The 16260-nt window shown below is 39.2% G+C and overlaps 1 protein-coding gene across 33 annotated transcripts in view; it reads left to right on the top strand.

The window, feature by feature from the left end:
- Positions 1 to 16260, top strand: part of KMT2C (lysine methyltransferase 2C) — a 298808-nt gene that overhangs the window by 98179 nt on the left and 184369 nt on the right. For all 33 annotated transcript variants that reach the window (XR_012433087.1, XR_012433088.1, XR_012433089.1 and 30 more), the window contains 2 exons: positions 1290 to 1431; positions 15755 to 15955. Coding sequence is in view for 25 of the 33 variants with exons in the window: in XM_074036399.1 (XP_073892500.1) it covers positions 1290 to 1431; positions 15755 to 15955 (343 nt within the window). In the remaining 8 variants the exon portion in view is untranslated. The remainder of the gene's footprint in view (positions 1 to 1289; positions 1432 to 15754; positions 15956 to 16260) is intronic.

Below are 16260 nucleotides of genomic sequence, written 5' to 3'. Positions count from 1 at the left end.
ATTAGAATACATAATGAGTCTTTTAATGATAATATAAAGTGTGAAACGATTTTTAATGACTCACTTTGAAATACATTTGTTCTGTAGACCAATTGCTATAATCCTGAAAATAAGATTCTTTTTTGGCCGGGCACAGTAGCTCATGCCTGTAATTCCAGCACTTTGGGAGGCTGAGGTGGGTGGATCATCTGAGGTCGGGAGTTTAAGACCAGCCTGGCCAGTGTGGTGAAACCCAGTCTCTACTAAAAATACAAAAATTAGCCAGGCGTGGTGGTGGGCGCCTGTAATCCCAGCTACTCGGGAGGCTGAGGCGGAAGAATCACTTGATCCTGGGAGGCAGAGGTGGCAGTGAGTTGATATCGCACCATTGCATTCCAGCCTGACTGACAGAGCGAGACTCCATCAAAAAAAAAAAAAAAAAAAAAAAAAAAAAGATTTTTTATTTTTGTTTTTGAGGTAGGATCTGGATGTGTTGCCTAAGCTGGAGTCTAGTGGTATCATCACAGCTCACTGTAGCGTCAACTGTCGGAGCTTGATTGATTCTCCCACCTCAGCCACCTGAGTAGCTAGGACTACAGGCATGTGCCACTATACTTGGCTAATTTTTTGTAGAGATGGGATGTCACCATGTTTCCCAGGCTGTCTTGAACTACTGGGCTCAAGCAATACGCCTGCCTCAGCCTCCCAAGGTGCTGGGATTACATGTGTGAGCCATCACACCTGGCCAAAAATAAGATTCTGTTTTTGAGATGGGGTCTGGCTTTGTCACCCAGGTCTGAGTGCAGTGGCATGATCCTGGCTCTCTGCAGCCTCCGCCTCCCAGGTTCAAGGCATATCCTTCTATCTCAGCCTCCTGAGTAGCTGACACTATAAGCACTCACCACCTTGCCTAGCTAATTTTTATATTTTTTGTTGAGATGAGATTTCACCATCTTGCCCAGGCCAGTCTCAAACTCCTGAACTCAAGGGATTTGCCTGCTTTGGCCTCTCAAATTGGTGCAGGGATGCCTGGCCAAGATTCTTAACATTTATTGCTAGGATGAAACTTCTCTGAATCAGCTATAATTTGGGCGCAAGTAAAAGTGTACCATGCTTCACATTATTTTGGTAATCATTTTGCAGTAGAGAATAAAGATGCACAGTACCACTAATTATGTGCATAAACTTTCCTGTATCAGTGAAGTATTGTTGTTTCTTTTTACATTATGACCTATGCTTTATAGATAAATTCACCAGTGATTAATATAAATACAAAAATGACTCTTTGTTTTCTCTTGTTTACTGTTAAGCGGAAATCAAAGAACAGTCTGCAGAAGAGGATGCTGAAGCAGAAGCGGATAACAGCAAACAGCTAATTCCAGCTCTTCAGCGATCTGTGTCTGAGGAATCGGCAAACTCCCTGGTCTCTGTTGGTGTAGAAGCCAAAATCAGGTTAGAGAATGAAGGCAGCTGGATGGGATATTAGTGACAGGAATAAAACAGTGAATCGACTATAGAGAAAATTCAAGGAGTATGAGTTTAGGATGAAAATCTGGGTGGACTTTTATGATTTAGTAGCTGAATTTGAAGCTGATGCCTCTGTGTGTAATTGGGTTGAGTACATCTGTGGGCTTAGGCAGTTGTAGAACACGGCAGCATACTAGAGTTTTACTCTAGTCACCTCAGGCCAGTACAGAATGTTACCAATGTGCTATTCCTGGCAGAAGACATAAATGTGAGCGTTTAGCATGATGATTAATTTTTGATACTTACCTGTAAACTTAAGTTTATACTTTTGTTCCTTACCTTCTCCCCATTCATTAAAAAAGGAATCACAGGACATTATAACCTATTTTTTTTTCTTTCTTTTTTCCCCCCACCCCACCCACACCCCCCCCCTTTTTTTTAGATGAAGTCTTGCTCTGTCACCAAGCTGGAGTGCAGTGGCGCCATCTCGGCTCCCTGCAACCTCCGACCCCCTGGTTCAAGCGACTCTTCTGCCTCAGTCTCCCGAGTAGCTGGGATTATAGGCATCACCACCATGCCCAGCTAATTTTTGTATTTTTAGTAGAGACAGGGTTTCGCCATGTTGGCCGGGATGGTCTCGATCTCCTGACTTCATGATCTGCCTGCCTTGGCTTCCCAAAGTGCTGGGATTACAGGCACGAGCCATTACACTGGGCCTGTAACCTATCATTCTGTAATTCAGCTTTGAAGTCTTAAGAGTTTTTAGACCTTGTTTGAAAAGCATGAATAAAATAATGAAATTATCCATCGGTTTAGTACTCCCATGTTCTTCCCTCCCTGCCTCTCTCCCTCCCTCCCTTCCTCCCTCCTTCCTCTCCATCCCTTCTCCCTCCTTCCTCCCTTCCTTTCCCTCCCCCTTCCTTTTCCTCTTCCTTTTCTTCCTTTCCTTTCTTTTTTTTATTTTTTAATTTATTTTTTTATTTTTTGAGGCAGGGTCTTACTCTCTTACCCAGGCTGGAGTGCAGTGGTGTGATCACAGCTCACTGCAGCCTCAACCTCCTAGGCTCAGGTGATCCTCCCACCTTAGCCTCCCAGGTAGCTGGGACTACAGGTGTGTGCCAGCATACTTGACTAATTTTTAAGTTTTTTTTTTGGTAGAGATTGGGTCTCTTTATGTTATCCAGGTTGGTCTGGAACTCCTGGGCTAAAGCAGTCCTGTCTCAGCCTCCTTAAGTGGTGGAACTACAAGCATGAACCACTGCACCTGGCCTCTCTCATCTTCTTGAAGCATTTTCTTTCGTTTGCGTTTGGGACATCTCACTCCTCATTTTGTCTTTTGCTAGTTGCTGTGGAGACTCTACATGTTTATAATTTTGGAATTCTTAAGGATAAATCCTCAGATATCTTGTCTACTTTTTGTCTCTGTTCACCCCCTAGGAAAGAAAGCTCATTCATTCTGATAGCTGTAACCTCTGTGTGTGCCCTTAAGAGTCTCATGTGTTCATTTCCATTACTCTTCTTTACCTGATCTCCAGACCTTTATGTTCAGTTGTCTGCTTGACATCTCCATTTGGAAGTGTGTTAGACACCTCACCCTTAACATGTCCAATACCGTGCTTGATTCTGCCTCCACCTCTGCCCCAAATCTGCTTCTCCCCAAGATTTCCTCATTTCAGTAAATAATGCCAGTATTCACTCGGTTGTTTAGTCCAGAAACTTTGGAAGTTAATCCTTGATTTCTATCTTTTCTCATACCTTATAGCTCAACTTGATAACCCAAGCAACTTGTTACTGCCTTAACTTGCCTCCCATTTTGGTTGAAGTCACTGTTATCCCTTGGAAGTTGTAGTAGCCTTTTAACCAGTCTTTCTGCTTCTCTTTACCTTTCCATAGTACAATTTGTTTATAGCACAGTTGCAAAAATTATTCTAATAATGATAATCAGGTCCCCACTATCCACTCTCTTTCATGACTATTATATTTAAATTAAATATTTAAATTATATTCATAATTTCAAGTACTTACCATGTCTACAAGGTGTGATCTGTTCCTGACTGTCTCTCTCATGTCATTTGTCACTCACTGTGCTCTCACCACATTGGCCTCACTCCTTTATATGTGCTGATGGGGTTTCTGAGAGCTTTGGTGCTTGCTTTGCTTGTCTCCTGGTTTACCTCCCAGAGAGGACACCTTGCTGATAATACTATCCTCCTCTGAAGGGCCACATTTAGCTTAGTCTCAGTCAGGTCAGGAAAAAGAACATACAGTGTGAATCAAGGTAAAGAACACACTGATGTTTGTTATACTGTAGTCCTCTCCTCCTCCTCCAGTATTTTTTGGGAGGTTTGAACATTTTCAAAATAAAGGAGTAGGATGGAAAAGAAAACAGCAGCAGCTCCCACCATATTTTACATAGTAACCTGCTATTTTTTTCTTTTCTTTTTTTTTTTTTTTTTACTTTATGTTCTAGGGTACATGTGCAGGTTTGTTACATATGTATACATGTGCCATGTTGGTGTGCTGCACCCCTTAACTCGTCATTTACATTAGGTATATCTCCTAATGCTATCCCTCCCCCCTCCCCTCACTCCACAACAGGCCCCGGTGTGTGATGTTCCCCTTTCTGTTTGTGGCACTTATTATTTTCCAACAGTTCATTTGACTGTCATGTGAACTCTGAAGGCAGGCACTTTGCTGGTGGGTTTTGTTCACTGCACTGTGTCCTGCACCTAGTAGTCCCTGACAGAGATTAGGTGCTGTATAAATATTTTTTTAATGAATAATGAGTTCTAGTTGATTGAAAAACATTTAAAATTCTGCTTAATTTTTGTAGTTTGATACTACCATAAACTTTAATTTTTACTATGTTTTCTGTAGAAATTAAAAATGGTGTAATGCATATGTGGAATTGAGAGGTACAGAATGCAGAATATTTGCTAGTTTAGAGTAGGTGCCTGAGAGCCTTCTGAAAGTATTCTGTGTCTCTGTATCCTCTAGGCCTACTTCGGGAACCCATTGTAGTTCTTAACTTCCTTGCTTGGTTCTTCTGCAGATCTTAAGGACAGAATATGCCTGACTGACTTATCTTTTTGTCCCCTGTGAGTAGCACACTGTCACTGTTAGTCCTCATCTAATACTTGTACAAAGAATGAAAGTTAAAAGCTACTCATGAATATATGATAATTTCATTTATAATAATCATGGCCTATCAGTGGAAAAGAATAGGTTACTCAATAATTGGCTGTCTACATAAAAAATATAGGTAGATTGATGCTCATACCACATGGAAACGTAACCTTGAGGTAGATTAATAAGCAATGCCACTGTTATTTATTTATCCTGGGCTATACTACCACTACCACTGTTACTTTCATTAGACAGGACAGAGTGAATGTACACTGTGAGAAGGCCAGCGTACCATAAATACAGACCTGATGTTTATTCCAAGCTCCACCACTTTTGACCTTTATTTATTCATTTTTATCTCTCTGTCCCATAGTTTCCTTAAAAGGATGTACAGATGGAATTTAATGAATTTTAATGGTGCAGTATATAAAATGTTCTAAATGAATCTGTAGATAATCATCCTATTACAATTAATAGGATTTTAGCAAGATTGCTAGATACAAAATCAAAATGCAAAAATCACATGTATTTATATATATATTAGGACAGAGTTCAAATGGTATTTTTTAGCATATTATTTTCCAATAATATAAAATTATATGTGACTAGGATTATGTGCAAAAATGTAAGACTTTTATTTTACTAGAGAAAATTATAAAACTTTCTGGAAAGATTAAGGAACACAGACATAATAGAAATAGAATATTCACATTTTAGGGGATTCAGTATTTTAAAGATATTCTTTCCCAATTTATCTGTAGGTTCAAGAAATTTCTAATAAAAATTTCTACAGTAAATTTTACAAGCTGATTTTAATTTATATGAATATGCAAAAGACAGGATAAACCAAAGGACCCACGAAGAAGAGGAAGGATTGCTTTACTTGATACTAAGACTTTTCGTAACATGCTAGTAAATTAAGTCAGTGCTGTATTACCACAGAAATAGACAAATAGACCAGTGGATCAGAATAGGGAACCCAGATACAGATACATGCGTAATGTGAACAAGTTATTTATAACAAAGGGGCATCACAAATTAGTGAGGAAGGAAGTCTCTCAACAGTTGTGTGAGAAAAATTATATGTACTTAAAAAAAAAGAAGAAAGTAGACCTAATTTATTCATGTCAACTCCAGTTATAGACATATGTGAGAAGCAAATTAATAAAAGAAGTTAATGTAGAAGAATTTCTTCATTGCTTTGGGGGTAAGGAAAGACTTTTAAAAAACAAATGGAAAGCACTAATTGTAGAAAAGGGTTGATTGGCCAGGCACAGTGGCTCATGCCTGTAATCCTAGCACTTTGGGAGGTTGAGGCAGGAGGATTGCTTGAGCTTAGGAGTTCGAGACCAGCCTGGAACATGGCAAAACCCCATCTCTACACAAAATACAAAAATTAGTAGGACATGGTGGTGCTACTCAGGAGGCTGAGGTGGGAGGATCGCTTCAGTCCAGGAGGTCGAGGCTACAGTGAGCTGTGATCCTGCCACTGCACTTCTGCCTGGGTGGCAGAGTGAGACCCTATCTCAAAAAAAAGAAAACACACATGAAAAGAGGCCGGGTGCGGTGGGTTACATGCTGTAATTGCAGCCCTTTGGGAGGCTAAGGCAGGTGGATCCCTGAGGTCAGGAGTTCGAGACCAGCCTGGCCATCATGGTGAAACCCCATCTCTACTAAAAATACAAAAATTAGCTGGGCGTGGTGGCAGGTGCCTGTAATCCCAACTACTTGGGAGTCTGAGGCAGGAGAATTGCTTGAACCTGGGAGGTGGACGTTGCAGCGAGCCAAGATCGCGCCACTGCACTCCAGCCTGGGCAACAAGAGAGAAACTGTGTCTCAAAAAAAAAAAAAGAAAAGGATTGATTAATACCACTATACTTAAATTTAAAACTTTTCATGAAAAATACCAAAACAAGAGTAAAAAGATAAATGACAGAAAAGGGAAAAATATTTCTAAAGCATATATCTGACAAAGAACTTATGTCCATATGTATTTAAAATGAAGCAGAACAATTCAGTAAGAAAAACCACTTCTGTAGAAGATAGTAAGCATTACTTGATTACTTGCAATAAACGTTACTTGATTATGACATATTTTTTAAACATGCTGTTGGATTTTAGTTAGATAATATTTATCTTCCTAAGCAATATGAATTTTTGTAATATTGTAATGTCCTAGTTTTGGAGACAAAATTGCACTAGCCTCGTACATGAGGCATCTTTCAGTTTTCTTATATTTTCCGGAACAATATCTGTAAGATAGGTATTGACTCCATGAAAGTTTGAAGTAACTGTCATAAAATTATGTGAGTCTGGGGGGTTTCTTACAATAAGAGAAGTCGCTACCAGTTCAATTCAAAGATGTTTTTTTCTTTGAATATGTATTCCCTAAATTTGCTCCCGACTTCCAAATTTTTTTCTATTCAGCTGTTTCATCTGCACCAGTTTTCTCATGTTATATTTTTCTCAGAACGTATACATTTTATCTAAAATGATTCATGATACATTTATTATTTTTTAATGTTATTTTTGATTGGCAGATCCTAATGTGCATTTATGAGTACAGTATGATGTTTCAATTCATGAATGCAAAGTGGAATGATTGAATCAAGTAAATTAACAGATCCATTACCTTGATTACCTCTCATCTGTTATGGTGGGGCATTTGACATTTACTCTTAGGTTGGTGCACAAGTGATTGCGGTTTTTGCCATTACTTTTAATGGCAGAACCACAATCACTTTTGCATCAAACTAATAGTTATTTTAAAATATAGGTCGCTCTGCTATGTATTATATCTCAAAACCTGTTCCTCCTGTCTCAACCTTTGTATCCTTTGCACCAAACTAATAGTTATTTTAAAATATAGATCACCCTGCTCTGCAGTATATCTCAAAACCTATTCCTCCTATCTCAACCTTCGTATCCTTTGACCAACAACTTACCATTTCTTTCTTCCTGCCTTACTTTCTCTGAGTGTCTGGTTACCATCACTATACTACCAGTTCTATTAGTTCAGCTTTTTTAGATTGCGCATATAAGTGAGATCATGCAGTATTTGTCTTTCTGTGCCTGGCTTATTTCACTTAGCATAATATTCTCTAGATTCTTCTGAGTTGTTGCAAATGACGGGTCCCTCCCGCTTCTTTCTCTCTCTCTCTCTCTCCCCCCCCACCTTCTTTCCCTCTTTCTCCCCCCTCCCCCTCTCCCTCCCTCTTTCCTTAATCCCTCCCCTCCCCTCTTCTCCTCCCTCCCCTTCTCCTCCCCTCCCTGCCTCCCTTCCCTTCCCCTCCCCCTCTTTTTCTACCCCCCCTTCCCTCCCTCTCTTTTTTCCTTCCTTCCTTCCTTCCTTTTCTTCTTTCCTTCCTTTCTCTCTCTCTCTCTCTCTCTTTTTTTTCTTTGACAGGGTTTCACTCTGTCACCCAGGCTGGAGTACAGTGCCGTGATCACAACTCACTGCATCTCAACTTCCTGGGCTCAAGCAATCTTCCCACCACAGCCTTCTGGGACTACAGGTGTGCGCTCACCACACCAGGCTAATTTTTTAAATTTTATGTAGAGATGGAGTCTTACTTATGTTGCCCAGGCTGGTTTTGAATATCTGGGCATGAGCAGTCCTCCAGCCTTGGCCTCCCGAAGTGCTGGGATTATAGGCATGAGCCACCATTCTCCCGCTTTTCAAGGCTGAATAGTATTCCGTTGTTTATATATACCATATTTTCTTTATCCATTCGTCTATTGATGGATACTTAGGTTGATTCCATATCTGGCTATTATAAGTAATGCTGTAGTATGCGTGGGCATGCAGATATCCTTTTGACATTTGTTTCAGTTCCTTTGGATATATACCCAGAAGTGTGATTACTAGATTATATGGTAATTCTATTTTTAGTTTTTTGAGAAACCTTTTTACCATTTTCCATAATGGCTGTACTAATTGACACCCCCACAACAATGTACAGTACTTCCATTTTTTCTGTATCCTTGGTAATACTTATCTTTCCTCTTTTTATTAATAGCTACTTGAACAGGTGGTAGGTGATATATCATTGTTGTTTTAATTTTCATTTCCCTAATGAGTAGTGATACTGAGCATATTCTCATGTACCTGTTGGCCATTTGTATGTGTTCTTTTGAGAAATGTCTATTCAGCTCCTTTGCCCATTTTTTAATCAGGTTGTTTTCTTGCTGTTTAGTTGGGTTCCATATATAATTTGGATACTAAATATTGTCTCCCATTCCGTGGGTTGTCTCTTTACTTTGTTAATATTTTCATTTGCCATAAAGAGCTTTGTAGTTTAGCCATCCCATTTGTCTATTATTGCTTTTGTTGCCTGTGCTTTCAGGGTCATATCCAAAAAGTTATTGCCCACATGGAACTTTCTCCCTATGTTTTATTCTAGTAGTTTTATAGTTTGACATCTTAAACGTAAGACTTTATTTAGAATTGATTTTTGTGTGTTATGTGAGACAAGGGTATGATTTTGTTCTTGTGCATATGGATATACAGTTTTCTCAGCGCCGTTTATTGAGGAGTCAGTTCTTTACCCATCGTGTTTTCTTGGCACCTTTGTTATAAATCAACCGAGTGTAAATGCGTGAGTTCATTCCTGTTCCATTGGTCAATGTGTCTTGTTGTTTTTTGAGCCAGGGTGGTGTCTGTGCCCAGGCGGGAGTGCGCTGGTGTGATCTTGGCTCTCTGCAACCTCTGCCTCCTGAGCTGAAGCCATCCACCCACCTGAGCCTCCTGAGTACCTGGGACTACAGGTGTTCACTATCACCCCTGGCTTGTTTTTGTATTTTTAGTAGAAATGGGATTTCACCATGTTGCCCAGGCTGGTTTCAAACTCCTGGGCTCAAGCAGTCTGCCTGCCTTAGCCTACACAAGTGCTGGGATTACAAGTGTGAACCACCATGCCTGTCCAGATGTGTGTTTTTTTCCTTTTTTTTTAAAATGCCAGTACCATACTATTTTGGTTACAATCATTTTGTAATGTTTTGAAATCAGACAGTGTGATGCATCCATCATTGTTCTTTTTGCTCAAGGTGGTTTCGGCTGTTTGATGTCTTCTGTTCTTCCATATGAATTTAAGGATAATTTATTTCTGTGAAAATTGACATTGGAATTTTGATAGATATTGCATTGAATCTGTAGATCGCTTTGGGTATGGACAGTTAGTTTCACAGTATTAATTCTTCCAGTCCATGAACATAGATATCTTTCCATTTCTTTGTGTTTTCTTAAATTTCTTTTGTGAGTTTTATAGTTTTCAGTATACAGGTATTTTACCTCCTTGGTTGAAATTACACCTAAGTATTTAATTTTTTTGTTGCTATTATAAATGGGATTGTATTAATTTTCTTTTAGGATCGTTTGCTGTTAGTATATAGAAATGCTACTGATTTTTGTATATTTACTTTATATCCTGCTACTTTATCAAATTTGTTTATTAGTTCTAACAGTTTTTTGGTGGAGTCTTTAGGGTTTTGCATATGTAAGATCATGCCGTTAGCAAATAAAGACGGTTTCACTTCTTCCTTTCCTGCTGGGATCCCTTATATCTTTCTCTTGATCATATTGCTCTTGCTAGGACTTACAGTAATATATTGAAATTTTTATTTCAGTATTTTATATTTTATATCAATTTTATATTGTTTTTCATTATGATTTTATTTCAGATATTGGGATTTCCATTTTAAGTGAAAGATCTTAAACAATATCTTTTCTAGTTTCCAAATATTTGGATTTTTTTTTTCTTGAAAGGGAGTCTTGCTCTGTTGCCCAGGCTATGCAGTGGTGCGATCTTGGCTCACTGGAACCACTGCCTCCTAGGTTCAAGCGATTCTCCTGCCTCAGCCTCCCGAGTAGCTGGGACTACAGGCGTGCACCACCACACCCAGCTAATTTTTGTATTTTCAGTAAAGATGGTGTTTCGCCATGTTGGTCAGGCTGGTCTCAAACTCCTGACCTCAGGTGATCCACCTGCCTTAGCCTCCCAAAGTGTCAGAATTACAGTCATGAGCCACTGCATCTGGCTGGAAAATTTTAAGTTATCCATTTATTATCCATTTTTAGTTTTACTGCATTATTGTCAGAGAATATTGCCTGCATGATATTGGTCACTTGCTATGTATCATGTACTCTTTTATGGCCTACTATGTAATCCACTCTTGAAATATTTTAATATACTTGAAAAGAATGTGAACTTTTAGTTGTAGATAGAACTGAATATAGTATCTCAAACTAATTTATTATGCTCAGGTAATTAATAAATAATGAACAGTAAAGATGTTCAATACTTAATTTTTATCAGTTTGATGTAGTATTTTCTGAGAAAAATAATTCAAATCTTCCAGTGTTGTTGATCTTTTTTTTTAATCTTCGAGTTTTGTTAGTACAGGTTGAGTATCTCTTACCCAAAATGCTTGGGACAGGCCGGGCGCAGTGGGTTCATGCCTGTAATTCCAGCACTTTAGGTGGCCAAGGCAGGTGGATCACGTGAGGCCAGGAGTTTGAGACCGGCCTGGCCACCATGGCAAAACTCCGTCTCTACTAAAAATACAAAAATTAGTTAGATGTTATGGTGTGTGCCTATATTCCCTGCTACTTGGGAGGCTGAGGCAGGAGAATTGCTTGAATCCAGGAGGTGGAGGTTACAGTGAACCTAGACCGTACCATTGCACTCCAGCCTGGACGACAGAGTGAGACTCCATCTAAAAAAAAAAACCGAAAACAAAATGTTTGGGACCAGATGTGTTTTGGATTTTAGATTTTTTTGGATTTTGGAATATTTGCACATACATAGTTATTTTGGGGATGGGAGACATTTATGAATATGAAATTCATTTATGTTTCGTATATGCCTTATACACATAGCCTGAAGGTAATTTTATAGAATATTTAAGTAATTTTATGCTTGAAACAGAGTTTATATTAAGTACTTAGATGTGAAATTTTCTACTTGTGATACCATGTTGGTGCTTAAAAAGTTTTGAATTTTGGAGCAGTTCAGATTTTGGATTTTCAGATTAGAGATGCTTAACCATCTCTTTCAGATTAGAGATTCATTTTGAGGCCTGTTGGTCTGAGTATATAGTTATGATGGATATCTATTATACTGCTATTGATCATTTTGTTAGTGCATAACATCGTTTTCATCTCTAATGCTGTGTTTTCTTTTTGACTTAACTTTCATTTTGTCTGATAAAATTATTGCCACTCAAACTTCCTTTTGGTTTATGTTTGCCTAGTATCTTTTTATGTCCTTTCCCATCAATATTTTTGTCCTTGTTTTATGTGTCTCTTGTGTTTATACTTCCAACATTTTTTGCACCTTTTTTTTTTTTTTTGGAGACAGAATCTTGCTCTGTCACCCAGGCTGGCGGGCAGTGGCATGATCTCGGCTCACTGCAACCTCCACCTCCCTGGTTCAAGCAATTCCCGTTCCTCAGCCTCCCGAGTAGCTGGGATTACAGGCGTGCACCACCATGCCTGGCTAAGTTTTTTTGTATTTGCACCCAGCCGCAACCAATTTTTTTTTTTTTTTTTTTGAGACGGAGTCTGGCTCTGTCGCCCGGGCTGGAGTACAGTGGCGCGATCTCAGCTCACTGCAAGCTCCGCCTCCCGGGTTTACACCATTCTCCTGCGTCAGCCTCCCGAGTAGCTGGAACTACATACAGGTGCCCGCCACCTCGCCTGGCTAGTTTTTTGTATTTTTTTAGTAGAGACGGGGTTTTACCGTGTTAGCCAGGACGGTCTCGATCTCCTGACCTCGTGATCCGCCCATCTTGGCCTCCCAAAGTGCTGGGATTATAGGCTTGAGCCACCGTGCCCGGCCGCCGCAACCAATTTTTAGATCTAATTTTAATCTATTCTCAAAAATGGTCTTTTAATTGTTGGTTTTTGGCCGGGCGCGGTGGCTCAAGCCTGTAATCCCAGCACTTTGGGAGGCCGAGACGGGCGGATCACGAGGTCAGCAGATCGAGACCATCCTGGCTAACCCGGTGAAACCCCGTCTCTACTAAAAAATACAAAAAACTAGCCGGGCGAGGTGGCGGGCGCCTGTAGTCCCAGCTACTCGGGAGGCTGAGGCAGGAGAATGGCGTAAACCTGGGAGGCGGAGCTTGCAGTGAGCTGAGATCCCGCCACTGCATCCAGCCTGGGCGACAGAGCGAGACTCTGTCTCAAAAAAAAAAAAAAAAAATTGTTGGTTTTTGCCTTTTAATTGGTGGTTTTGGTTTACATTATTGTAATGGCTAGTAAGATTTTGTATGCTATTTTAGAAAATGTTTTTCAGTTGCTGTATACATGTGTTTTCTTTCTTTATTATTATTATTTTTTTGAGAGGGAGTCTTGCTCTTTCCTCTAGGCTGGAGTGCTGTGACACGATTCTCAGTTCATTGCAACCTCCGCCTCCTGGGTTCAAGCGATTCTCCTGCCTCAGCCTCCTGAGTAGCTTGGATTACGGGCGCCTGCCACCACGCCTGACTAATTTTTATATTTTTGGTAGAGATGGGATTTCACCATGTTGGCCAGGCTGGTCTTGAATTCCTGACCTGTGATCTGCCCAGCTAAGCCTCCCAAAATGCTGGAATTACAGATGTGAGCCACTCTGCCCGGCCTCTTTTTTTTTTTTTTTTTAATAAATACAGACAAGGTCTTACTATGCTGCCCAGGCTGGTCTCAAAATCCTGGGGTCAAGCAGTCCTCCTGCCTTGACCTCCCAAAGCACTGGGGTTACAGTGTGAGCCACTGTTCCTGGCTGAGTTGCTGTATATATGTTTTTCTTTCTTGGTTGTGTGTGAGCACCTAATGAGGTACATGGAGAGGAGGCTTTGTGTGGGTTAGAATTCCCCTGTCTGTGGTCACAGGTGTTAACATAGTCTCACTGTGTTTCACACTTGGCTTCTAGCAATTTCTTAAAAACTTTTACTGAATTCTTATTACCCTGCTTGTGTGATATTCACTGGCCTCTTCCTGAGAGGTACTTTTGTCTCATTTCTTTATGGAAGTGTCTTTCATCTGATGGTGAGTTGGTTGCCCTGTGATTTCTGCCCTCTGATGGGTTTCAGAATAGTGAATTTGCAGATTCTCTGGTTGGATTATGTTGTGTGGTTGGGCACAATGTTGTCTGGAGCTTTCTACAGCCAGACCAAAAGCTAGAAATTTCCTTTGACCTTGTATTAAAAAAAGTCAACAATAAATTACTCTGAGGTGTTTGACCTCCCTTACTTCATACAACCTTTTCTAATTCTGTAATAATTTAAGTACTTCTCTAAAAGTATTTTCATTTTTGGATCTGTTGTGTGGCAAAATTTCTGATGTCTTCTAAGCCAGAGAGTAATTTTATTATACCTTCACATTTAAGCGATAGTTTTGAATATAAAATTGAAGGCTAAGGTATTTTTCTGCAGTAGCTTTAAAATGTTGTTCCATTTTCTAATCAGGGCTGTTACAATCAGTGTTGATAAGGCTAATGTCAACCTGATTGTTGCTTCTCATGTGTAGTGTTTCTAGGGGAAGAAACAAACCAGAAATGGGATATGGTGAAATAAATGTAAGCTTAATAGTCAGTGAAAATTACAAATAAGAGTATAGTAAGATACTGGCAAAGCATATGGTGGTGGTCTCTTTTTGGCAAGAAGAAATTTTCTTTTTCAACTTGACTTGATTTTTTTTTTTGAAATTAGATTACATTTAATTTGTGCATATGTGTATGTCTCAGTACCAGCAGACAACATAATTTATCGTGAACTTGAAGTAGGTAATTTATTAGAAAAACAAAAGCTAATTTTGATAAAAGTAATTAGTTGAGAGTCCAATATGAACTAAAGCTAAGTTTTAAAAGATCACCTCAAAAGGCTGTTGGTTAGTTCTGTCACCTGGTAATGCAAGATACGTAAGATCATGGGGTAAATACCGTAGAGGTAACTTTAATGCCCAGAAGAAGGATTTGGGTATAGCAGCAGTAAATATCTTGTGAAGTGTAAATATAATCAAGAGGAAGCAGTCCTTTAATTTCATTCTTTCTAAGATCTCTTAGTAAGTGTATATTCCATTATGTATATTGTTTGTTGTCTCTTAATTTTTTAATGTTTTCACTTTTTTTAAATTAATAGACTTAGAGCAGTTTTAGGTTTACACAAAAATTGAGCTAATTCTCCCAACTCCACCCCCGGCAGTTTCCCTCATGATTAGTATTGCGTGCTGTGTTACAGTTGATAAACCAATATAGATACATTATTTTTAACTACAGTCCATAGTTTACATTAGGGCTCAGTATCTGTCATTATAGTGTCATATAAAATGGTTTCACTGGCCTAAAAAAATCCCCTTTGCTCCTAATCCCTTTCTTCCCTCCTATTCAGCTCTTCTGCTTCCCCAAAAATCTCCTACCACTCAACCCAGGAACTATTTAAGTTTATATTTTTATATCTCCCCGTGTGTATGCATGTGTGTGGTATATATATATCATGCATAATGAACGTTCCATCAAGTGGTTAAATAAAACTGTCACCATATGTTTTACAGAGCTGTCATGCAGTTGGGTGGCTACTAAACTCTACCTTCTTTCCCATTTTTAGCTTGCATTTTTTTTTTTTTTTTTTTTTTCCCTGAGACAGTCTTGCTCTGTCACCCAGGCTGGAGTGCAGTGATTCGATCTCAGCTTACTGCAACCTCCGCCTCCCGGATGCAAGTGAGGTGCTTTAGCCATCCGAGTAGCTGGGATTACAGGGGTGTGCCACCACACCCAGCTAATTTTTGTATTTTTAGTAGAGATGGGATTTCACCACATTGGGCAGGCTGGTCTCGATCTTCGGCCTCCCAGAGTGCTGGGATTACAGGCATGAGCCACTGTGCCTGGCCCCCATCTTTAGCTTTCTTACTTGGATTTTTTCCTAGTCAAATATGAAAGAAAATAACTTTTCTAAGTACTGACTAGAATTTTTTGGATTTGATATGTGTACCACTTTTAAAAATGCTATGGAAAAGTAGAATTCCAGATTTATTAAACTTAATTGTTCTTATGGGTAATCACTGAATAGACTGTAGAAAATAGATCGAAAAGCTTAGCTTGCACTTTAGACATAATTTAAAAGCACAAGTATCTGTGGTTGTCACTTAAAGTAGTTGAATAAAGCTACTTTTCTTCTTCTCTGACTTACATTTCATTTTTACTAGTGAACAGCTCTGCGCTTTTTGTTACTGTGGGGAAAAAAGTTCCTTAGGACAAGGAGACTTAAAACAGTTCAGAGTAACGCCTGGATTTATCTTGCCATGGAGAAACCAACCTTCTAACAAGAAGGACATTGATGACAACAGCAATGGAACCTATGAGAAAATGCAAAACTCAGCACCACGAAAACAAAGAGGACAGAGAAAGTAAGCAGTTTTGAATTTAAATTGTTGGAATAGATTAAGACTGCATATAATTTATTTCCATTATAATGTTTATAAATTTTCAAATGGGGTTGTTCTTGTTGAACAGTGTCTCATGTTTTCCACATTTATGGGATACTCTGATTCACCATTAACCCAATTAATCCAACAAACTGTCCTTTTCACAAATTTTTCTTATTATTTTAAAAAAAGTTTATCTTAATTGTATATGAAATCGGTGTGATCACAAAACCAAACTTTTGGAAGAAAACTTCAAAAAACGTAACACAAGCTGAGAGGGAGGGAGT

Source organism: Macaca fascicularis, chromosome 3 (genome assembly GCF_037993035.2).
Source record: "Macaca fascicularis isolate 582-1 chromosome 3, T2T-MFA8v1.1".
Classification (NCBI taxonomy): Eukaryota; Metazoa; Chordata; class Mammalia; order Primates; family Cercopithecidae; genus Macaca; species Macaca fascicularis.
Note: the sequence above shows the minus strand (reverse complement) of the source record. Positions and strands in the feature narration are given on the sequence as shown.